Source organism: Phyllobates terribilis, unplaced genomic scaffold (genome assembly GCF_046119375.1).
Source record: "Phyllobates terribilis strain yellow unplaced genomic scaffold, ASM4611937v1 Scaffold_2__4_contigs__length_985480577, whole genome shotgun sequence".
Classification (NCBI taxonomy): Eukaryota; Metazoa; Chordata; class Amphibia; order Anura; family Dendrobatidae; genus Phyllobates; species Phyllobates terribilis.
Genome location: NW_027362762.1, coordinates 315,298,605 through 315,325,211, shown reverse-complemented (window position 1 = coordinate 315,325,211; position 26,607 = coordinate 315,298,605). Strand labels below are relative to the sequence as shown.

Below are 26,607 nucleotides of genomic sequence, written 5' to 3'. Positions count from 1 at the left end.
AGCAGCTCCCCCTCCCCTCGGCCGTGTGTGTTTTCAGTGTCGGTAACTTGGTACGTCACATGTTGTTTTGCTTCTCTACTTCAGTCACTGGAGGAGATGCGCTATTTACCCAGTGGCCGATACCAGGAGAGTACGCCTATGGCTGGCAGCCGGGGCTGAGGAGCATGGCTGCACCTGACTGGACTGCTGCTTGTTTATTCCACGGCTGCACTTCTCCAGAGAACGGCGTCTGAGGCGACGACTTCCAGCATGTTCATACGGAGCTGAGGAGTCGCCCTGAGGAGAGCGGTAAGGACCGTCACCGGTGTGCTCTGTACACACAGCATCTCCATGGCTTCATTCAGGGAACCGCAGCTTTACTGGAGGCGTGTAGTGTAGTGTGCACCGGGGCCACACGTCAGGTGTGTGTGTGTGTGTGTATGTATATATCTATATCTATATCTATACACACGCAGCCATATATGATATAATATTTAGTGTGTGCACATTTATATAGTATGTGTATGTTTCTGTACATATATATATATACTATAGATGACACACAGCTGAGGAGTCTCCTTGAGCGCTGTAAGGGCTGTCTCTCGTCTTGTGTACACAGCTCCGTACTCTGTATATCATTACTATGGCTTCATTCAGAGATCTCCTTATTTGCTGCAGTGATATTACTGATATTACTGTAGTGATGTACATGTATAATATGTATTATCAGTGTGCACGTCTGCTCTGTAGATAGTAGCAGCATACACACATTCATGCCTGTTCTGTCACTCCATTATTCGTACATAATAAGATTGTAAGGATTATCAGGGGGTCACCCCTCTATTTACTACGTATTTACACAAGGCTTCTTTTATTTTCCATTGAAGGTCAGCGTAGAGCAGGTGGAAAACTACAAATACGTTATCTGTCATCATCCCTGCGACGACTGTATCGAAGCTGCCGCGGTTGAGAAGTGAGCAGAGGATGGCCAGCCCTCCCACTCCAGGACAGCCAGTTCTCCCTGCTGCTGGCTCCAATCTCAACCACAACAACAACAACAACAGCAGCAGCGTAAAGAAGTGCGGCTATCTACGCAAGCAGAAGCATGGCCACAAGCGCTTTTTTGTGCTCAAAGAGCCTGGAGAGGGATGCCCTACTGCTAGGCTGGAATACTATGAGAGTGAGAAGAAGTGGAGGAGCAAGTCTGCAGCAGCCAAAAGGGTCATTTCTCTGGACAGCTGTCTCAATATTAATAAGAGGGCAGATGCTAAAAACAAGTACCTGATTGCCCTTTACACTCGGGATGAGTATTTTGCAGTAGCAGCAGAGAACGAGCAGGAGCAAGAAAGCTGGTATCGAGCACTCACAGAGCTGCTTGGCACTGGCAGAGGAGAGCGAGACAGAAACGGCTGTGTAGGTACTGGGGGTTGCTGCTGTTCAGGATCTACCAGCTGCAGCACAAACTGCAGTAGCCACCTGACAATGAGTGAGGATCCAAACTATGGACTGATAACACCAGCAAATGCAGCCTACAGAGAGATTTGGCAAGTAAACTTGAAGCCCAGAGGTTTGGGCCAGATTAAAAGTCTGATTGGAGTCCATCGTCTGTGCCTGTCTACAAGAAGTATCAGTTTTGTGCGTTTAAATAGTGAAACGCCTTCAGTTACCCTTCAGTTGATGAATATCCGAAGATGTGGACACTCGGACAACTACTTTTTTGTAGAGGTCGGTCGTTCTGCTTCCACTGGGCCAGGGGAGATCTGGATGCAGGTTGATGACAATGTGGTTGCCCAAAGCATCCATGAGACAATTTTGGAAGCTATGAAGGCCATGAAGGAGTTGGCTGAATTTAGGCCTCGTAGTAAAAGCCAGTCTTCTAGCTCTAACCCTATTACAGTCCCAGGTAGGCGGCATCATACTCCGCTGCCTCCAAGCCAGACGGGACTGGCCAGAAAGACCCGTACAGATTTTCCTCCCTCCTCTTCTAGCGTTCCTATCAACCAATCTTCCCGACTTCGAACTGCAAGTGAAGGAGATAATTTAAGCAACAGGACAGTCATAAGTAGTCCTTTAAGTCCTAGTATTCTCCGAGCACCACTAAGCCGTTCTCATACATTAAGCTTGGGTGGTCGTAATGGAAAATTGTTTCCTGCACCAGGACCCCTTCAGCACAGCAGGTCCATGTCCATGCCAGTTCCTCGGTCTCCACCATCAGCTGCAAGCCCTGTCAGCTTATCTTCCGGAAGCAGTGGTCATGGATCTGCATCTGACCCTCTTATTCCGGCACGGCCATCTAGTTGCAATGCTTCAGCATCTGGGTCACCTAGTGATACTGGTTTTATGTCCTTTGATGAATATAGCTCTAGTCCAGGCGAATTGGCACGTGCATATTTGAGCTGTAGAAGTGGAACTCCAGATTCTGTATCAGGTACTCCACCCCATACAGGGGACATGAATGGATACATGTCCATGGACAAACCATTTCCAGGTGGCTGTCTATGTCTGGCGCGGCGATTAGAAAGTTCAATGCTGGACAAATGTCCTCGAAAGAGAACGTACTCCTTAACAACCCCAGGAAGACAGAAAGTTGCAACCCCACAACAGTCATCTGCTTCCCTTGATGAGTCTACTCTAAATCGTGCCACATTTAAGGGAAGTCCTAGTCTACTGTCTTCCTCTCCCAAAACATGCCACCCCTATCCAGAGGACTATGCGGATGTGGAGATTGGGCGTCATGAAGATGATGGTTATATGCCAATGAGTCATGGGGCAGTTACTGTTTCTTCCACTGATTATGTTCCCATGAGTCCAGCTAGTGTGTCTGCACCCCAGCAAATTCTTCACCCACGTTGCTGCACTGAGTCCTCTGCTGGTTCCCAGGAGGACTCGCCAGACGGTTATATGCTTATGTGGTCTGGTCCAAAAGCACGGCCAGTGCCTGTGCACAATCGGCTTTCACCTGCAGAGTCTTTGTCATTTACTCCTCCTGATTATTTCTTCATGCAGCCTAAAAATAATTGTTGCTGTCAAAATCACACAATGCCACCTCAGACTATTGGCCCAGCAGATGCAGAACCGTATGTAATGATGAGGTCCCCTATTTCCTCTTCTCCTCATGGTCGAGCAGCTCGACCATCCCGACTTGCATTGCGCACACTTCCCAGTATGAGCGAGCATCCTCCAGAACCACCAAGCCCACCTGGAGGAGAATATATTCATATATACTTTGGAGAAACAAGGTCCCAAGATACTCTGCCTTTGCCTCCTCCACCTGCTCTTTCAGATTCTAGACCTCAATCTGCTGCTGGAAGTCTATCATCTTCATCATCTGGGTCAGAACCTCAACAATCTCCAATTTCAGACTACATGAATCTGGACTTTGGCCCTCCATCTCCAAAGTCAAAAGTCTCACCAAAATTAAGTTCAAACTCTGACTATACAGAAATGAGTCCACGGAAGTCTTCACCGCAGTCATCTCCTCCTGTATCCTCAGCAGATAATCAAACATTACCTATAGACAGTGCCGTTTCTGGTGGTGTGCAGCGCCTTACTTTGCTCTTGGACCAGATGAATGGGGGCTTTAATCTACACAGTCCCCCCCCAGATCCTAACAGGGGTGCAAAGGTCATTAGGGCAGACCCACAAGGTGGGCGCCGTCGCCACAGTTCAGAGACCTTCTCATCTACAACTCAAGTGACTCCTGTATCTCCTTCATTTGCACACAGTCCGAAGAGGCACAGCTCGGCCTCTGTGGAGAATGTGTCCCTAAGACCTGGAGAGACATTAGAGGCCGGGGAATGTGGTAGTCCCATGTGCAGGGAAACTTCAGCTGGATTTCAAAATGGACTCAACTACATTGCCATTGAGTTGTCGCCTGAAGAACGAAACCTATTGCTGCTAACACAAGCCTCTTCCAGGGGCCACTTACCTGCTCTCGGTCTTGCCAGTATGGACATTGGATCTTACCCAAGCATAGATTTTCTGGGACATCTGATGAAGGGTGCCACCACTGTCAGAGGTGAGACATTACATTGTTTTCCTGCCTTCATTTACTGTGTGTATAATCCATTCATGTCATCTTTGAAGTACTTGTGTGTGTGATAGAGCACTTTGTACGTACAGTAACACAGGTATAAAGAATGGCTCTTTAATTTGCTAATCAAATGATCATGAAGCCTTACGTGGTGACAGATGTGAGTAGCGTGTGAGTGCATTGATTACTCCATAGCCCAGAACAATGCAGCCAAAACTGATACCATTTCATATGGGAGAAAAAATAGCCAGCAGTATTTAGAGGAGTTTGTCTATTTCAATGTGTTTGGAAAATGTAAATTATAGCTATATGGGGATGTTCCTAAATCATCCTGAGATTACACAGTTGTGTTCTTAGTCCAGTAAGGGTTCTCTCATGCATGTTCCTGGCACCTTTTTCTACTTATTCCTTCTTTTTTCTTTTTTTTTTAATCGAAATCTAACTAAAATCCCCCATATTTCTTTTTACGGAGACTTCAAAGCCTTGATGTTTCTTAACCTTTAACCAGATGGTACAGACCATTCTCTCTATTCTGCCTGCCAATGACATGGGAATCAAGAGGTCAGCCACCTCTGTCAGCACTATTCTTCCTATGCATGTGATTGTATTCCTTTATTCCCAATTACAGAAAGCTTGGGTGGATCTGTGGTTATGAAGTTTTTCTTTTTCTCTCCTACCATAATTACCTATGTATCATGCTTGTCCCTATTTTAAGATATGGTTCCAGTAGTTATCGCTCGTTCAGTACTGTCTTTGATGTGCACTACAGCTGTAGCTACCAAATACATTTTTCGGACATTGCTCTTTAGAAGAAGGTTGTTTGGAAGAAAAAAAAAATTATAAGGAGAAATTATACATCCAACTCACAGGATAGAGTATTTTAATTTAGCATTTTATTTTTTATTATTGCTCCGTGCCATGATGGTACAACACATGGAAAAATAATTGATTTTAACCTATTCGTGGGTAAATGACATTCCTGTGACAGGGCTTTAATGGGCCTTCTTAAATGTTTTTACTTGCAAAGTTTCTTTCTCTTTCAATGAATGATATTACACAAGATGAAATTCATGTGTCTGAAACCGGTTTCATAAACCAAGAGTATAAGCTCCGGAAATGCCTTGTAATCCTCTTTTGTAAGGGAAAGGTTAAATAAGCAAAATATTTCCACTCTGATTGCAGATGGAGGGGAAAGTGTGAATGGCTCCTTAGTCTGTAGTCTCCCCTTCTACAGTTACATTGTAATTTGGATATTGTTTATTGTTGGCATTTATGAATGTCTTCTTTCTGCTGCTCAGAAATTGTTGGTTCTCATTTGCTCGCCAGGCTTTCCCTGCTCAACCATTGAAGAGCAGCTTGTCAGAGATTAGCATTAAACTGGGAGGGGTTCATTATTGTTTTGCTTTGTAAAAGGCTCTTGTGAATTACTAGTTGTTGTTTTTTTATTTCCAAAGGGACGTGCAAGTGGTCTGGTTGTGTAGTAAATAAAGGATCACTGTATCAAGCCTGCAACTTCTCACTTACTAGAACATAGAAAATATTGGAAAATATTTAAGAAATTCTACATACACAAACCTCGGAGGAAAGCAGAAACCTGCCAAATGTGCAGAAAATATGATTATTGCAGGGCAGCAGTTTCAGCTGTAATTATTAGAATTGCCATCCCGGCTGCCTTATAGGAATTCTGTATTTTGTAATTTAGGGTATTTCTTGACAGCCTCAGTTTTAGCTCTTGGTACAGTAATTCTACCCTCCCCCTGCTTGTTTACCTTAAACCTCCCCCTCCTCTGGCTCCAGGCACCAGACTGTGCCATAGTCTTTTTTCTTTCATACTTCACAAGAGCTCAAAGACATGGTAGGATTGAACCCACTGGTGCCAAGAGGCTTGGAATCTTTCTTTGCTTTGGGATCTTTTCACATGTCCAGTTGTCATCCGTCTGTAACAGATCTAGTGGTCAGTCCACATTCAAATACTGATGTAAAATACTGACCAAATACTGTACGTGTGAACGTGGCATCAGAGCAAAAATGGATCCGATTTTACTAGAAGTGTCTCTACACCGCTTTAGTGTTCCAAGCACAGTGCTTAAAAAAAAAAAAAAAAAAAAAAAAAAAACGGATTCGATTGAGATTATAATATAATTTTTTTTTATTTTAATTATTTTTTTTTTTTCTTCATCTGGACAAAAAAAGTTGTGTATAATGTTTGATCTAAGTAAAAACAGATTGCAGCTGGATTGCAGTCATATGGAAGATATTTTTGTTTCAATTTAAAGGGAAGCTGTCAGCAGGTTTTTTTTTTTTTTAATACCACCACCTTCATCAGCGCCTGTGCTGCATTTCAAAAAGTTGTATATTATCCCCTGAATCTCCCTGTATATCCCCCAAAAACCTTTTGAATTCTTCCCACACTGTGTGCAAATCCGGCTGGTTCGATGGGGAGTATTGCTGCCATGTTTGTCCCTCCTCTCTGATTGTAATCGCTGTTATCCGGCTTTGATGTGGATGATATATCCTGCATCATCCACAATCTTGCGACTGCGCAGAGACATTGCTGGCTCCCGCAGGCATGCTTTGCTCTGATCTAGTGCGGGCAGAGCATAAAACATAACTGCGCATGTGGACCATGTGATAATGAATCAAATTCTAATGTTCGGTGTTGTCATTGCCTAATCCAAAGTGCCATAGAGAAAAACTAAAATCCTTAAGACCTCTCCAGCGAGGGGACATAGTTCCCTCACATTGAATGTATGGGATTAATCATAACTGGGGAAGTGTGTGGGAGCCGATACTTCAATCTCAATTGAAGTAGGGGCCTCCTGCAGTGACCAGGTAATTACAATAAATCTGCTGCAAACCAGCCAAAAGTGTCTTCACTGACCTACCTCCTATTTTACCTAGCCCCAAACTATTAGATGTATTATGTAAAATAGGAGGCAGGTCAGTGAAGACACAGTGAGCTGTCATAAGAGCATACAGATGAATATGTAAGCAGAGCACCAGATAGAGCCCACTGCACAGGCCGCCCCGAAGCACGAGCATATCATTATTTCCAAACTGAAAGTAAAGATTACACAAGAACCACAGGACGGATTTCATCAACCAAGGTATCATTTTAATCAGTGTCATGTCTCCCACCTGACAGTGTATATAGTTTACTGAGCACAAACCTGCTGACCGGTACGCTTTAATATCTGCCCGATGGATGGTGCTATCCATGTTATGTTTCATCTCTATAAACAGATAAAATCGCAATAAGAAACATGACAACAATATCTACCACCTGAGACCTTCAGGGGTGAAGATATCCTGTAAGTTAGGGATCTCATAAAATTCTAACAGACCTAGCATATCCCACAACCACCCCAATATGAGCTCACCAAGGGGAGATATGAGGATGTAACCTTGATCTAATAAAAATGAGAGCTTGGGTGTCTGTCGTTGTTCACTGTGAGTGTTCCACTTTCCTAATCGGTACACTTCCCTCCATAAGTTTAATGGCCACAGTTAGTTAAAAGTGGCCATACACCAGGGCTGTGAAGTCGGTAAGCCAAACAACCGACTCAGACTCCTTAATTTCCCTGACTTCCAACTCCATGACTCCTCAGCACAGCCTCACTACAGAGTCATCCCAGCTAAAAGCTTAAATCCTTAGATCAGGAACAGAACAGACATTTATAGGACATTTCATAACTTTTCCAAAATGTTCTGAAAACATTTCCACACATCCTGCATTGAACTACTGTACCCAATGCATTATTTATTTTAGGGGTCGGTCCATTTTATACTGACTCCGACTCCACCAAAATGGACACTGACTCCACAGACATGCCATACACACTGGAAAGTAGGTTGTTAGTTGGACAATGACTGAAGAAACGGATTATCTGGTGAGGTTTCATTATGCAAATGTAGCCATAAACATTTTAGTCCATTAGTCTTTGCCATTACAAAGCTTCTTTAGGCTATGTGCCCACGATGCAGAAATGCTGCATATTTTTTCCGCGTCTCCCTGGCAGGAAAAACGCATGCGGATTTTACATGCGTTTTTCCCGCCAGGTAGAAGCGTTTGTCAAGCATTTCCACATGCGGGTTATCAAGGTCTTTTCCAAGTGATTTTAGCATCACTTGGAAAAGTGCTTGACAACTTCGTCACACTATATAAATCCATGCAACCGGCATGGATTTATATAGTGTGACCAAGTAATAGTTAAAAAAAAATAAGAATGGTGAAAAATAAAAAATAAAGATTATACTTACCTTCCGATGGCCCCCGGTCTCCTTCTCCGCTCCGTCCGGTCTCGCAGTGGTGTGAAGGACCTGACATGACGTCATTGAGTCATGTGACCGGTCACGCGACCGCCGACGTCAGCGGTCGCGTGACCTGTCACATGACTCAATGACGTCATGTCAGGTCCTCACACCACCGCGTGCCGCCCAACACACCGCACGCATCTCTGAGGAGGCCGGGGGACATCGGAAGGTAAGTATAATCTTTATTTTTTATTTTAAATAATTTTTTTTTTGCAGTTTCTATGGTACCCAGGTCTGGATGAGAGTCTCCTCTTCTCCAGACCTGGGTACCATCCGCACATTGAATCGCTTCATATCCGCGTGTGCACATGTAGTGATCCCGATATGAATAGTTTCAATGCAAGTCAATGGCGACAATTACACTGCGTGTCCGCAAAATTAATGGACATGCTGCATATTTTTCCGCAATGATAATCCGCAGCGGAAATTTCCGCAGCATGTGCACAGCACATGCAGATTATCATTGGGGACCATGGAGCACGTATTACCAAGCATTTTTTAAGCGTTTTCGCTGCGGAAAAATCGCGCGGAAAAAACGCTTGGAAAACGCATAGTGGGCACACAGCCTAAGTTCAACTATAGGACAAAAAATGTGTTTGACAGAATAACATCACATGTATGAATCTTTCTGTTGCTTTGCCAAAATTGAAAAATTGAAATGGAATGGAATGAATCTGACAGACCCATTAAAAGTCAAAGGGAACCAAAATCGATTTGCTCTAATGTGAACAGAGACATATAATTTTAGCATCACTGTGTCTTGTATTCACCTACTAGCAGATGGAAATACCAACATAGATCTTAATAAATAATCTAAGACAAAAGAAACTCCAAACCTAAACACCAGAAGTGTCACCGAGGGGGAAAAAAAAATTGCTTTGTGTATTATTGAGATGCTCAAACAAAACGCAAATTGACAGCCGAACACCCTGAAACCCCATTAAAACCATCCAAGAAATGTCAGCTTAATTATCCTGGCTTATTGCATGTTAGGCTATTATAAGATTCCAGATCTTTCCCTTTAATATTTGTGCTTGGCCAGATAATCCCTCCTCATTTTCCTCTCTAGGCACTCTGAGTGAGATTGGTATCTTGACAGGCAATGACAACAACATGTCCTTATATAGAACCCTTGTATTCTGCCGAAATCAAGCAGTGCATTCTTTAGCCCTGGCCACGTCACATCTATGTACTATGCTAGAGATTGTAGCAAGCATCTGGAGGCTTAGGAAACACAATTACTACAGGCACCATCTCAGGCTGCAGCCCAGTTACTGAATCTCCTATTTAGTGATTATTAATGCACGTAGGTTAAGTAAAGTAGATATATAATGTTGCCGTGAATTTTCCTGGAGGCATATTGTTATAGTGCACAACAAGACTTTTCTTAAAAATGAATGTTAATGACATGAGAACTTTTGTACATTTTCACAGCATTGAAAACTGCAATAAATGGATTGTAACATTTGAGAAATTTATGGAGAGTGCAAAATTTACTATACAGTCTGGTCCAAATGGTCTATGACCAGGTCTGTGGAGTCGGTCAGCCAAAACTCCAACTCCGACTCAATTTCCATGACAACAACTCCGACTCCATGACTCTGACTCCGTCGTACATGGCTCATGTTTAAGAGAGAAATTTCCTGTAGCTCAGATTCATCTCAGCTAGAAGTCAAGACCCTTAGATCAGGAATAGGACAGACATTTATAGGACATTTCATAACTTTCCCAAATTCTTCTGAAAAAAATATTCCCCACAAACTGCATTGAACTACTGAACCCAATTTATTATATATTTTAGGTGTTAGAGTCTGTCCATTTTATACCGATTCCGACTCCACCAAAATGGACACCTACTCCACGACTCCGACTCCACAGCCCTGTCTATGACTGATAAATAATGTGCAAATAGATGTCCTCAAAGTGGACAAGACAAAACAGCCATAGTAAACGGGCCCTGGCTAAACGTGATGGATACCGCAAACTCTACGCCGTCATACTTGGCGCCATATGGCACTGTGCTTTCTTTCTAAAAAGGGAGAGGTGTGAAAGAACCCTTCTTCCTTTTTTTTTTTTTTTTTTTTTAAATTGCATTATTATTCTTTCCCCCACTTATTTGCATTGCCACAGATGAAATCTCCTAAACCAGGGTTCCCCAACTCCAGTCCTCAAGGCCCACCAACAGGTCATGTTTTCAGGATTTCCTTACTATTGCTCAGGTGATAACTGCATCACCTGCACAGGTAATAATTACACCACCTGTACAATACTAAGGAAATCCTGAAAACATGACCTGTTGGTGGGCCTTGAGGACCGGAGTTGGGGAACCCTGTCCTAAACTATGTATGTGTGTGTGGTTGTCCACTAAGTACATAAAGAGAACTACTTATGAGCAATGCGGTAAAATATTCAAGTCTGAAACACGGGATTCATATCCATAGGGCCCATATACAAATGATGGTTTAGACTTTGTGATTCGTTCAAAATTCATTTGGGATGTTCTATGTGCCCACGATGCAGATTTGAAGCAGAAATTTCCTGAGCATTTCTGCATCTCCTTGGCAGACAAAACGCATGCGGATTATACATGCGTTTTTTTCAGCTGTTTTACTTGCGTTTATGCATGTGTTTTTCCAAGCGATTTTGAGCATCACTTGGAAAAGGGCTTGACAAGTTGGTCACACAATATAAATCCATGCAACCGGCATGGATTTATATTGTGTGACCAACTTAGAGGAAATTTCTACTATCAAATGCTGCATCTAAAGTAAAAAAGAATTAAAGAAATAAAAATAACATATATTCACCTCTCCGGCGGCCCCCGGTCTCTTCCCTGCAGCGTCCTCTCTCCTCGGCGGTAGGACCTGCGGTGACGTCATTTAGTTAGCTGATGGTCACGCGACCGCTGGCGTCAGCGGCCGGGCGGAGACCGGGGGCCGCCGGAGAGGTGACTATGAATATATATATATTTTTTTAACTTTATAATTCTCTTTTTACTTGCAGGTACCATGGTACCTGGGTTGGAGGAGAGTCTCCTCTTCTGACCCAGGTACCATCCGCGCATTAAACCGCATAACATCTGCATGTATACATGCGGATATTATGCAGTTCAATGGGCGCGATTTCGCCACAAAATCGCACCCAAACTGGTTATGCTGCGGATTTTTCCGCAATGATAATCCGCAGCGGAAATTTCCGCAGCATGTGCACAGCACATGCAGATTATCATTGGGATACATTCCAGACCTCTTAACAAGCGATTTTAATGCGTTTCCACTGCGGAAATGCTGCCGCGGAAACGCATTAGATCCGCATCGTGGGCACTCAGCCTTAAAATCGTTATTGTCACAATTAAGAAAAATCAAAAACATGGTGTTTTATGTAAAGAATAAATCCTCGTGTTGGCTTTTATCACAGCTGATAAAGATGATAAATAAATAATTTGCATATCTTTGTATTTCATATCCAGAGCATAGGGAACAAACCAGAAAATGTTAAAGGAAAAAAAAAATCTGTCTTTTTCTTTTATTTTTTTGTTTTTTGTCCTGGTGCAGTATTGTATTGAAATGTTGTTTCTGTGTTATTGTAATAGCGTTTTTTTTTTTTTTTTGTCATTTCTTTGAGTTTACATTTGCAGTGTTTGGAGCAGGTTTTGAGCTGTTTGTCTGAATTTTCACTTTGTGTTTAGGAGCAGGAATGGTCAGCATGACCTGTCACTGGAATGAAGTATTTTACAAGCACCAACCTCAAAATCCATTCTGTTTTGTGCAAAACTGAGAGCATGTGACTCTGAGATCTTTCCCTCCTGCACACGTTAAGTGCATGGGTTAAGTAACAGTAATGACAGCCATTCTGGTCTGACTTGTACACTCCTGTCACAGCAGGATGAGTCTGGTGTGTGCGCGCTTCAGCTAATGTTGAACAAAAATATTCTCTTTGAACTAGACAGCAGTTCCGCCTGGCACACAGCATTATGCCCTGATTCCACATTGGATGTCCCCAGTGATACAATGTACATGTCCTGTTTTTAAAAAAAAAAAAAAAATCTGGTAACCATTGTTCTAGATGATAAATAATTGGCTAAATATGGTAATCCCTAAGACTTGTCTGGGCCATTGCCATCACTGTCTGGTTCAGCAGTAGGCTTGGAAAACTGGTTGCACATTTGTGGGAACATCTGTGTATTTCTGGCATACATCAGTAAGCACAAAAAATAACTGCCTTTTTTATTTTTTTCTATGTGCGAGCAAATACCCTTTATATAGTATATAGCACAAAAGCACTTTTTTATTTCTTATTTATTTTTTTCCCTTTTACAATTTTTCATGTTCTAGGTCATTTTTCTAGCTGCTATAAAGAAGCCAGAGACAAATTGGCTGGAGTAAGGGGCTTTCATATTACCAAATTTCTATTAAATTCCTATGTCTATAGGTTGCAGAAGTTTTTTTATTTTAGTATGCTAGTATGAGGATGTGTATGCACATTTTACCTTTTTTTTTTTTTTTTTTAAATGAATTCTAGTCCCAGAAATTTGCATTATGGTACCCATGATGCCCCAGGACTCTGCCTGAATGGGAAGAGCTGTAAATGATTGCTTTGTTAGCCTATTCAGCATGCTGTATTGGCAACCTCTATTTGCTTCATGTAAGGGCTCTAGACTATCCTATTATGGTTTAGAAATGGCTGGTGTATATTTGGGGGGGTCTCTGATCTGACAGTGACTCAAGTACTTTACTAAGGAAAGGTTTTCCTTCCATTCCCATGGGGATTAAAAAAAAATTGTGTTTCCGGATAAATACAGTTACATAGAAGAGTTTAGAATAAATAGTGTCAGGATATTATGAAAGGAGTATTTGTTCCAAAATCAGCCTAGAACAATTGTTGCTTAAGGCATAGGAAGCACTTAGGATGAGGATTGCCTCTGATTACTTTGAAGATAGCAGGACAAGCTTACATTCTTTGGCTATATATATATATATATATATATATATATATATATATATATATATATATACACAGTTATATGAAAAAGTTTGGGCACCCCTATTAATCTTAAGCTTAATGTTTTACAAAAATTGGTGTTTTTGCAACAGCTATTTGATATATGTAATAACTGTTGGACACAGTAATGTTTCTGCCTTGAAATGAGGTTTATTGTACTAACAGAAAATGTGCAATCTGCATTCAAACAAAATTTGACAGGTGCATAAGTATGGGCACCCTTATCATTTTCTTGTTTTAAATACTCCTACCTACTTTTTACTGACTTACTAAAGCACTTTTTTTGGTTTTGTAACCTCATTGAGCTTTGAACTTCATAGCCAGGTGTATGCAATCATGAGAAAAGCTACTTAAAGTGGCCACTTGCAAGTTGTTCTCCTGTTTGAATCTCCTCTAAAGAGTGGCATCATGGGCTCCTCAAAACAACTGTCAAATGATCTGAAAACAAAGATTATTCAACATAGTTGTTCAGGGGAAGGATACAAAAAGCTGTCTCAGAGATTTAACCTGTCAGTTTCCACTGTGAGGTGAGATCAATCAAGGACAATCCTCAGACCACCTCCAGAGATCTGCAGCATCAACTTGCTGCAGATGGTGTCACTGTGCATCGGTCAACTATACAACGCACTTTGCACAAGGAGAAGCTGTATGGGAGAGTGATGCGAAAGAAGCCGTTTCTGCAAGCACGCCACAAACAGAGTTGGCTGAGGTATGCAAAAGCACATTTAGAGAAGCCAATTTCTTTTTGGAAGAAGGTCCTGTGGACTGATGAAACCAAGATTGAGTTGTTTGGTCATAGAAAAAGGCGTTATGCATGGCGGCAAAAAAACACAGCATTCCAAGAAAAACATTTGCTACCCGCAGTAAAATTTGGTGGAGGTTCCATCATGCTTTAGGGCTGTGTGGCCAATGCCGGCACCGGGAATCTTGTTAAAGTTGAGGGACGCATGGATTCCACTCAGTATCAGCAGATTCTTGACAATAATGTTCAAGAATCCGTGACAAAGTTGAAGTTACGCAGGGGATGGATCTTTCAGCAAGACAATGATCCAAAACACCGCTCCAAATCTACTCAGGCATTCATGCAGAGGAACAATTACAATGTTCTGGAATGGCCATCCCAGTCCCCAGACCTGAATATCATTGAACGTCTGTGGGATCATTTGAAGAGGGCTGTCCATGCTCGGCGACCATCAAACTTAACTGAACTGGAATTGTTTTGTAAAGAGGAATGGTCAAAAATACCTTCATCCAGGATCCAGGAACTCATTAAAAGCTACAGGAAGCGACTAGAGGCTGTTATTTTTTCAAAAGGAGGATCTACTAAATATTAATGTCACTTTTCTGGTGAGGTGCCCATACTTATGCACCTGTCAAATTTTGTTTGAATGCAGATTGCACATTTTCTGTTAGTACAATAAACCTCATTTCAAGGCAGAAACATTACTGTGTCCAACAGTTATTACATATATCAAACTGAAATAGCTGTTGCAAAAACACCAATTTTTATAAAACATTAAGATTAATAGGGGTGCCCAAACTTTTTCATATAACTGTATGTGTGTGATCTAAGGAAGTAAAGGAGAAATGTTTTCTCGGAAATTTTCATGTTTTTGTTGTTTTGGTTCACATTTTGTTTTTGTACCTTAGAATAAAGCTGGAATCAGTGTTTTGATCTGGCTGATACAGTGGTATAGTTTCCCCTGCAAAAAAAAGGATACGTGCATACAACATCTTTTTCAGGTGGGTCTGCTCCAAAATTTGTCTAAAAAAGCTCCCAGAATATGCTCAAAACAATGAAGATGTGCATTTCTACTTAAAATTGACTGGATGATCAGTCTTTTTTTTTTTTTATTTATTTTAACCACTTTAGGTTTCCAAAGACACAAGGTTAAAAGTGAGCAAGACCGTTCTTTAGGCGTCTTCTGCTGTTGTAACGCTTAGAAAACAACTGTAAAAAAGACTAAAAAAAATGAAGGAAAAAAAAAAGCTAAAAAATACACCCATAAAAAAGTTAGCAAAAAAAACTCAATAACCGCTGTAGGTCAAAAATGTTTAAAAAGCACTCTGGTAACGACTAAAAGATGCTTCAGGGAAAAACGCCTATGTTTCTTGAAGGTTCCTCCTGTAGAAAAACTCCAGAAAAAGATGTTGTATGCACATACCCTAAGTGTTTTAAGCCCCCCCCCCTCCACAAACAGTCTTGTATATAGATGTGAATGTGGCAGGTCTATTTTCCAAGCCATGAGAACTTTGAAATTGGAATTTACGATTCCTACTTTTTTTTTTCTAGCATTTGACAAACAGATTTTCCATACTAGCTTGTAAGGAATGCAGGCGGGTACCAACTTGAAGACTTTTTAAAAACAAGTTAATATATAATAAAAATAAAAAGACTTTAAGATCAGTAAAAATGCAGCACTATAACCCAGCAATGCCACAGCCAATAGTCTAGCAGGATAAAGTGTCTTCAACAATGGGGACAGTGATGATGTCTGTAAAGCGCTGTGGAATTAATGGTGCTGTATACACAAGTAAAATAATGAATTGCACACAACTCTCAATTTTTAAGGTGCCTTGATATGGCGTCTGACAGGTGTAATCTACAGCTTAGTAATTGCCAAGTCTAATTATACCTACAAGATGTCCTGATATAACATGTATATGCAGCGCCATGCATGCCAACGTCTTGGACATAACAACGTAGGCCAGCTGGTCTTATGAGACTTAAAAAGATCCTCTTCCGTTTTGACCCCCTCCTCATAAACCTTGTAACATTGCTAAATAGATGCTGAAAAAAACAAGTAAAAAATGGCCCAGTTTGCTATCATAAGTCAATCATACCCGTAAAAAGGAATATATAGCCGCTCACATAACATGTACCAATGCATTACCAAATTCAGATGGACGTTGCTTCATGTGTGAAATGTGCTGAGCTATCAGTGGCAACCCCTCCTTGACATTAATCGAGCAGAGGGGTTTGGCATAGATTGCCACTGAGACTCCAGACACTTCACTGAAGAATGAATGCCCAGTGGACTCATGATTCAGTGTGTACGTGAATAAAAGATTATACTTGAGATTATCATAGTAAACATGGGATGCCTGAACTTCTTTCCATAGCACCTATGTAGCAATGTTTCATGGGTGCACTGACTGACGTCTGGATCACTTTAGTTCAAATGAATAGGGCATAGGAGGAGTATGAAGGGTGAATGTCATCTTGAAGGTGACAGTTTCAAGTCACAAAAGCATGTGTGCAAAAAACAAAACTTGGCATATGGCAAGATGCTTATCCTGGCCAGGTTGTGTTTTAATTCGAATTGAATCTAATGTAGTATCCAGATCCTTCATATCTGCCTAAAACCTCTTTATAATGTAGCCCCTGATGATTATAAATAGCTCTAATAAAGGCGAGGAAGGATGCTGCCCTTAAAAGACCCCAGGCTTTGCCTGTGAGTTCAGGATTAGACCAGGCTGAAGCTCAGCATGTGCACAATGCCAAAATTGTATTCAAGGTCACTGCATGTCTGAATGAAGGCAGCTAATCTGTTTTATTGGGAGTGCAAAGGTACTTGTTTTCAGTGCATGTCATTATGCATGAGCAGATGTGAGCACTGCACTTTGTGGGTCATTATTTTTGGCTCCGTCAAGTAGCAAGAGAAGTGAATGCGCCTGATCTAGTTTTACAATACTATCACGCCCACACTGTCTTCTGTCTGTATTACAAACAGTCTACATGATCAGTATATGGGATGTAGTATTTAATTTCATGTAGTATAGCATAGTTGTACTATGATGCCCTTGCTCTTTCTTTTAGATGGTACATTAAGGAGGACGCGATGCAATTCATTATATGTTTAAAGGATCAATGACTATCAGTGAGTATTAGTCTAATGCATTGTGTTGGCATTGAAGGAGCAAAGGGCGATATATTGACAATAACAATGTTCGCTTTTTAAGAATTAAACTGCATTAACCTGTACAGCGCTCCACCATAAAGCAGCCATTATCACTGACTGACACCCAGTCATTAGCTCTATTTTCTAATCCCTTATTAAATTATTTTTTTTTACTTTATCATCTTCTATATCCTTTTCTTTACTGCCTTGATTATTACAAAAGTGAAAACTGTGTGTAGACCTAAAATGATAAATGATCCTAATGTATCTGTTATTTTTGAGGTGTTTTGCAGAGATGAGGAGGGTCTGCCCTGATAAAAATTAGCATAAAGTGGTGTTTAGCTCCACATGGACAACTGATTTCTACCAATCAGTAGAGATTCAGTGTTGTTGTTTACATTCATCCTACCACCCACATCTTGCAGGAGAACACTTCCTTCCTCAGCAGATGGCAGCCTCAGGGCCATGCACCTGCCATGACAAGCAAGACACACTAGTAATCTACCCCAGCGCTGCTGTTGACAATAGGCTAATGATTGCATGCCATCTGCCTCCCAGGCCTACTACAAAATAGAGGAAGAGATTTCTTCTTTCCAGAGACAATAATGACAATGCAAGTGAGATTAGAGGACAGTGCAAGGCTTGTTTTGAAGGGGCTTAGTCCGAGCTCAGAACTGAGCACTATCGCTTTCATTCAGCAATGACAGAGCCCTGGGAATTTTCTATGGCAATGTGAAATATTGTTCACGTTCTTGTGATGTTAGACATATGTGAGATTTCAAGTCTTCCCTGTAGTTAATGTATTAGGATCCTTTCTGATCAAAATTAGGAATGTTGAAAGAGAACTATCCACCCCACCCCCTTTCGTCCTGATTGTTGTGCAGACTTTAAAGCTGGTCAAAGTGCAGTTGAAGAATCTCTGCAGTAAAGTGCTTGCAGACTGGAATGTGTAATCTTGTGGAGCAGGTTCAAAGGGTTGAGAAAAACAAGTTGGAATTCATCATTTCACCAGGTCAAGATTGCACGCTCTCTGCGGAGTAAACACTTTGGTGCTTTTCTGTTATAGAAGGGAATTCCAAAATACACATGCATTTTTTTATTGCTGGATATAAATGGGGTCTATATTTTTAAACTAGAAGTATGGGGGAATAATTTTGATAACATGCATAATTTGCAATCCCATTTCTGTTTTGGATGTCTTAGCACCGATACTTGAAGCTCTCTAAAAATAACTTGGAAGACTTGAGCTAATCTCTTTTGTAAGGTTGTAGTTTAGACAAGGTAGCACTTTGGGTTCCTTGAAATAGGGCAAGATGTTCTTGCTAAATTTAAAAAAAGTGTTCAAACATCACCCAGAGTTCATACAGTATTAAGCAGGATTATATGACGCATGGATTAGGCATTGTTGAGCAGCTTGGTTTAATGGAAAGGGTCAGAGATGGTGGCATTAGTGTAATACTGAACTGGCTGATACCAGTATCTACAGGGAAAGTTCACTGGAACTCATAAGACGCAGGTAAGGCACATGTCTGACTTCCTAAAGTTACAAAACACTGCATATTATGTATTAGTAGACATTGTATTAAAATGTATGGATCTTAAATACTAAACCTAGTAGCCAGGAGTCTGAGTGACACGTAACACTGAGGTTACTACAGGATAAGTTTCACATCCCTTTCTGCACATATTTGCTGAGCAAACTCCAAGCTGCTGTTTGAACTTCTCATGAGCGGTGTTCTGTGTGTGCCAAAAGCAGACAAGGAACCATATACTGTAATAGCAGCTTCATTCATTCATTCATTCTTTCTTACAGCATTATTAGAGGTCATACCGTTTTGTACAAAACGCCAGTTTATTACTAGTGTGATGTCAGTACTATTTCTACTCAAGGAGTCCACTAAATATAAAATAGTCCACTCAAGTCAGTTATATCTAGAAATCAAACAGCCCTTATTTACAATATTAAAATAACATATATTCCATTCCATCATGCTGTGTGCAAGTCTATCCAACAGCTATACCTGACACCCAAAAGTGTAGTATTGCCTATTGGATAATAATACTACAAGGCACTGTACTAATGCCAAATATTAGTTCAAGGATGTTGATTGGTGACTCTCTAAATTATGCTATCACCAATACCCAATGATGGACTTAAGTGATTAATTGTTACTGTTCCTAATATCCTCGATAAAGCTGTGTGCCCACGATGCGTTTTTGCAGCAGCAATTCCGCTGCAGAACCGCTTAAAAAAACGCTTGGTAGAAGGCCTGCCATGTTCCCCAATGATAATCCGCATGTGCTGTGCACATGCTGTGGAAATTTCCGCTGCGGGTTATCATTGCGGAAAAAAACGCAGCACTACCAATTATTTTGCGGAAGCGCTGCGTTTTCGCCGCCATTGACTTGCATTGGAACCCTTGGATTCCACATCACTGGATCTGTACATGCGGATTCCATGCGTTTCAATGTGCGGATGGTACCCAGGTGTGGAGGACAGGAGACTCTCCTTCGGATCCGGGTACCATAGAAACTGTAAAAAAAAAAAAGAATAAAATAAAAAATAAATATTATATTTACCTTCTGATGGCCCCCGGTGTCTTTGTCTTCGCTTGCCGGCTGATCTCAATGGACTGAAGGACCTGCGCTGACGTCATTTAGTCATGTGACGGGTCACGGACGCATCGAATTAAAACTCCGGGAGCCATCAGAAGGTAAGTATATAATTTTTTTTTTTTTTTTTTTTATAACATTTTTTCGGTCACACTATATAAATCTATGGCGTTCGCATGGATTTATATAGTGTGACCAAGTTGACAAGCACTTTCCTAGTGATGCTAAAATCGCTTGGAAAGCACTTGACAACCCGCATGCGGAAATGCATGTGAAGTACGCTTCACTTCCGCTTGTCCCTGGCAGGAAAAACGCATGTACAATCCGCATGCGTCTTTTCTGCCAGGGAGATGCAGAAACGCTCAGGAAAAAATCCGGAGCATTTCTGCATCGTGGGCACATAGCCTAAGAAATTCCCCATCTCAGCAACATTTACTACTGTTGCTAGTCGCAATGGTCACTTGAAAGAGTCCCCACATTAATAATTTGCAACTATTGTTTGAGAGTTTAGCTCCTCTCTGTAAAAACAATGTTGCAATCTCAAAGTGCAGGCAGGAGGGATAAGATACTATCTATACATCCCTCAACCACATAAGATACCTTATTAGGCTTTATACCTCAGTAATTCATAAATTGCCTTTACTTTAATGATTGTGGAGTAATTCAGAGCATTATGTTTCATTATTTATGTATCAGTGTATCACTAGCTTCATTCCGATGTCAGCTATGATTTATAAAGGGAAAGGAGAATAACCTAAAGGGCTATATAGCCAATAATATTACTAAAAGCAGTCCTGCTAGTAGGTTTAGCATCAGCTAACACTCCTGTCCTCATCTCTAGTCTGGGAAGCTTTAGATTATCTGGCCAGAACTGGCCACCACAAGATAACTGTACGTGTCCTCACCCAACAAAAGGATTCATTTCCAATGGTCGAATAGTTATCTCCTTTGGAAATATATATATTAACCAGAAGCTGATCACAAGTTGTCCTGCTGCGGATACTCCCCGTCTGTGTGGAAACCTGCAGTATGAGCCAAAGGAAAATGAAGCACTACACAGTTTACACTGATTCTATTTTGCTTTTTTTGATTCACTGATGGACATTCGTACTTTGTAGCATTGGGGTCCTGGGGTTGAATCTGATCAAGGGCAACATCCCCATGGAGTTTGTATGTTATCCTATTTGCGTGTTTTGTTTTGTTTTTTATTCTCCCAATTTTCTCCCACACTGAAAAAAAACGTGCCCATCAATGTTTTGTATCTGTTGAATGTGTTCATCCTAGCTGCTCTCCATCTAATTATTGGATGACTCGAATGATTGACTCTGACTACCCTAATAGTCAACCCCTTTAACTTTGCTGGAAATGGAGCCATTTTCAGCATTGATTAACAGAGTGGAACAACCTTGTCCCGGTCTCCTCAGCTAATATCTGCATCAGTAAATCTCAGTTTATAAAATAGACATGTATTTTGCTCCAGGTTGACATATACATAAACACTGATCCAAGAACCAAACAAGTCTAAATGTCTTCATTTGAATGAAAAGCGATTAGCATTTTCCCTGCTCATATGAAAAATAGATGTTTTGCTCGCTTCTGGTGATGTTTGTCTTCATTGAAAGCCCTGGGGCTGACACAAAGCTAGACTGTCAAAGCGAGATTGTGTTTGCATAGTAATATAACCAGAGGCTAATTGCTAAACCCTCAATGATGGTCTGGGATACTGCAGCAGCCCAGGACAGCCTTCCTTTCATACTGGAGTGTATTAATAATAATAATAATAATAATAATAATAATAATATATATATATATTTTTTTTTTTTTACTTATCAGCATTGGACTTTTTTTTTTTTCTAGAATACTTTTAAACTTTGGATTCCTGTGATACAAAAATTATCTTTTGGGCAAATCTCATTGCACGTCTGTTAGGTACATGTCAGGCCTCATGAAAGTTTTGAGATTTCTTTTGATCAGAAACATGACTAACGCAGAATACTTTGCTAGCAATCTAGTTCAGTCCACATTTTTGCAAAAGTATACATACCTGAAACTATGCGATGCATTTAGTAAGTTCTCTTTTAATTATTATTTTTTTTTTGTCTTTGTTAAAATTGAGTTTCTAAAGACGTACTATGGTGATATTTGCATGGCAGCCTAATTTTCCATCAGCGTAGGCAGTTTAACCTTAGCTTGCCTTTGTTTGAGGGAATCTCCTTATGTACACAACGTGAAGGTGATAGTCATCAACTGTTCCAAGTGCAGGGCTGATGATGAAGCTCCATGTTTTTCCCACGTCATTGGAGATGGATATGATGCAAATATTAATGTGCTGTTGACCCAGGACATGATAAATCAACATCTCACTCGTCATACCAAGTGATATATAGCACCTAGTTCTAGTGTATCGCTGAGCAAATAGACAAACATTGAACAACTCCTTTGGCAAACTTTATCTGTCAGCGCAGAATTAAGACAGGAAGCAGGAATTTCCCTATTTTCCTTTTAGTGTGACAGATGGACAACAGTAAAGGCAATAAGCAGCAGTTCAGACTTGTGGCAGTTCACAAGAACACCTGCCTTAACCCTTTTGGCTTCTCCTTAATAGCCAGCAAGATAAGGAGATGACAGGCAACATTTGAACATTTATTATTTGCAGTTTTACTCGCAGAAGATTACAGTCAGCACTACTCCTTATTCAGAGTTTTCACTCTGTATTTTAGACTGCCCTGGTCTTGCGCATATTTTATGTAGTTAATGTTCTAGTTTTTTTTTTTTTTTTTAAAGACCCTGAGCTACAGTGTCAGGTTTCTTATACACTTCCAGTATTGGTGGTGTATCACACACGGCACAGAGAGTGTGATTTCTTAGTGGATTAGCAGTGAGCAGCGGAGTTCAGGTGAGGCTTGCCAACGCTTTGCGTGCTGTAACCTGATCACAGGTGAATAATTCAAAAACACTTCTGGAAAGTACTTTAGGGAAACAAATATTTTCAGCAGTTCTAGTCAAGTGTAATTTACATGCTTACTTGACTTCAGAATAAACCAGCGTAACCTGTTCCTTTTGAGTTTTCACTTAAGTGGAGGTTTTAGAAAGGAAACTGTATTTCCCATAATGGATTATTTTTTTTATTTTTTTGCTGATGGTTTTTAGAGTTTGGAGATCATGTCTTTTATGTATAGATTTGGGATTTGTACCTGCTGCAGAGTAGTGCATTATTCATATTCATAGAGCGGGGATCATACATACTGAAACTGGTGCCGAACCATATGTTTAAATGGGTTTTCCCTGTTTACTGTCCTCCCTTTTACTTCTAAAACATCATATAGAGCTAGTTCTTGCCTTACATAGGTCCTGACCTGGGTCTCATCTACTATTCCTGTTCCTATCACTGTTTGCGGTGGTGACATCATGACTATGGCACACATTACCCCTGCAGTCAATCAGCTCAATGGCTCTGCAGTGGTAGACTCTGAAATGCTGAGCTCAGTAATTGGCTGCAGCGGTGATATGCTCTATAGTTGAGCTGCAGACTGTGAATAGAAACCAGAGCAGTGTCGGGGAAGAGAGTATCTGCTGTGTTTGTTGTTTTGAAAGAATAAGAGTTTTTGGTGCATAAAACTCAATAGTGGAAAAAATTGTAGTCAATCAAAGGAAGATGTTTCCAGTTTTGTGTTCTGGAAGACCATCTTAGCAGCCTCCTTTCTTTGATCAGTTTACTTAATAAACACTTCTAATGAGAATGTAACTAATTATTCCTGCCATTTATCTATTTCAGAGTGAAGGCGCTGGCTCCAAACCTCACCACACTATTGAAGAGATCTGCGGGCCTACCTTGTGACCAAATGCTGCTAAAGTCTCACTCTTTCCGCTCCTGCGGTTTTAAAAGTTTCCACTCAGGTACACAAGTGGTGGATATCCTCCAGAGCGCTACCATGACACAGACCTGCTTCAATGTGCCCGAATGGCATTATTTTTCTTCTGTCATTTTTACACGGACGATATGAAAAACCAACCATGTACTTTCAAGTCCACATTGAATGACGAGGCCTTCATATGACTTCCTTATTTATTCTTCGTAGATTGGGAAATGGCAGTAACATTGGACTTGTACGAAATGAAGACTACCAGTTGCCCTACCTCAGACAAACAAATAAAAATAATAAATTAAGAGTTTTTCTTATTATTTTGGCTGTGCAATGAAGATTCTGAAGAAACTGTTCAGCATTATCATGTGATAAAATTTACACTATATTGCTTGATGGATCAAAACTATTGGCTGCACGGTTTACTTGGAAAATGGAAATGCCGTGGCAGCAAGCGACTAGGGAACATAACAAAACAGCAATGCTTTGGTGCACAAATGCGGTTCACATTTCCAAAAATGGACCAAAAATGCTACTAATGGACATATTTGACTATGTTACGCTAACAGCTGCATGCACTACACAGTTCCTTAGTAGTTCACTCTCGCTAGTCTGACCTGGCACATTACTGTATGTACAATAATCACAGCCAGTGGGGGGGGGGGGAAGTGATTTTTATCAACGGTGATCATTAGGGTATACATTTTTAGCAACAAGTGATTTGTTTTCGGTAATACTACTTATCATGACCTAACATCTTCCTCACATTTTGGTACTTTTCAGTGTATGTTAGATTGATTTTAATATTGATTGTAAGAATCGCTACACCTAGCTGCATTGCTCTTAACCAAAAACTTCCCTTCATTTGTGGAGTATTTACCCTAAGTAATGCGCTGTTACAACACTGAACTTATCAGCCTGGTTCTTCCCTAGTTGAACAAAACACTGCAGTAATATCTTATGGATGCCACCTAGAGTCCCCATGTGACACGTGGCTATTGGCCTACTCAGAAAGTGGCATGTGCACTTTTTGATGCTTTCAGTATACTAGAAAATGCAGTGTTTGTAATATTATATTACGTGTAGCAAAGTGCTGCATTCTCATAGCCTATTTTTAGATGGAAATTTCATGACAGATCCTTCCTTAAAGAGAACTTGCTTTTTTTTTTTTTTTTTTTTTTATTCCCTTTTCTTTTCCACATGGGCATATCTGTGACGTCACAAACTTTGTTGAATGTCTGTGAAATAAAGACTGATGGTGGCGGTCAACAATTAAAGGACAAATCTAATATTTCCTGGCTTTGAACAGTGCATTTTGCATATGAATTGATTACTTAGAAAAGCTTCACGTCTTCCTACTTGCTCAACAAAAGTCTTACTAACAAGGATTGTATTGCCAGACAAAAATGAATGTAAATTCATATCTTTTTCTATTGCTCCTTTTTAGAGTTTGATTCTTGTTGGAAGAGGAAGGTAGTGCTTCATAAAATGGCGTACAAGCTAATTGGCCTATTTCTGTATAGTGTAGTTTTCTATATAAATATTATGTAAAGATGTAAAACTTTCTAAACTATTTTGACCTAGGCTCGAAATGAAATAGAATTTAACATTTGCTATGTACGAACCACAAACAGCACTGATCGTTATCTGCTGACGTCAACGTTTGATTTATACTGAGAATATGTGTTTGAAATGTCTTTAAAGATTGATTTACTAGAGTAGTTGGGCAAAAAAAAAGGCTTACATCAGGCTCGACTCTGTAAATTTCACATAAGGCATATGCAATATTTAAATATCTGAAGTGTAGTTTACAGAATGCAACCAAAATGTACAGGTTTTGCAGAAACATCCTAATGTATAGTTCAATCTTTGTACATTCTTGCCCAGTGTCCCTTAAATTTAAGATATTTTGCTATCATAAACTTAAAGGTTATCAAACAGTATTTTATTCTTTCTCTACTGGGTACATATTGTTTCTGAATATCAAGATGTTAAATATATTTCAATCGTGGTATGACAAGAGACATAACTTATCTTGCAGTGTCTTCCGATGTACAGTGGGAATAAATATATGTATTCCTATATTTAATGATAAATAATACGATGCTGCTGGAGACAACAAACATAGGGTAGTACATTGTATATAGTCTTTATTGATCTTGGATGCTGTCTTAATAGCCATATGCAATAAATACATTATTTATGATAGGATTTTGAGTGTGCTTTCTGTGGATTTGTAACTTCAAAAATGATATTATTCTAATTTATTCTTACATATTTCATTATGACATAATTGGGATGATGGTGTGCACCGCTACAGTTAATGTTTGCTATAATTTATTATATTCATTATTAAAACTAAATGACAGATGGTACTATGTCAGTTCTCTATAGTCCATATTATATTTTTATTTGGCTTATGCCATTTGTTGTTAATGCTGAATTTTTTTTTTCTTTTTTCCTTGCCACCTTTTATAACAATAAAGATATGGGTGAATTTTTTTAAGAAAACTGTCCTCATCTGCTCTCAATTCATAATTTTTATTTCTGATTTCGAGGTGTAAATGTAATTTCTGAATTCTTATAAAATCTTTAATATTGTGTGTTCTGCACTGAAGCTGCCCGACGCTGTTTACAAAGTAACTAATGTGTTCAAAAGAAATATCCAAGACTTTTATTCCTTTCTCAGTTTTATTCAACAGCTGTACTTTCTGCTAGGATGTGCTACTTCATAGGGTCACATTCTCTAACACAATTGTGGTCAATGTGACATATTTTGGGGGTCTCCGATTTATACCTGGATTAATTCTGTGCTGACTGACTCCCATTAACAAAACAAGATCCCAGTTAACCCTAGCATAATTTCTATATTCAAATCCTTTCATTTACTCAGCAGAGTGAT

General features: G+C 40.2%; 1 protein-coding gene across 1 annotated transcript; it reads left to right on the top strand.

The window, feature by feature from the left end:
• On the top strand, positions 1–26,216 carry IRS2 (insulin receptor substrate 2). The gene is made up of 3 exons (XM_073664267.1): positions 1–288; positions 867–3,997; positions 23,618–26,216. Exons 2-3 carry the CDS (start codon positions 964–966, stop codon positions 23,620–23,622), a joined length of 3,039 nt encoding a protein of 1,012 aa, XP_073520368.1. The 5' UTR covers positions 1–288; positions 867–963; the 3' UTR covers positions 23,623–26,216.
• The last annotated feature ends 391 nt before the right edge of the window (positions 26,217–26,607 follow it).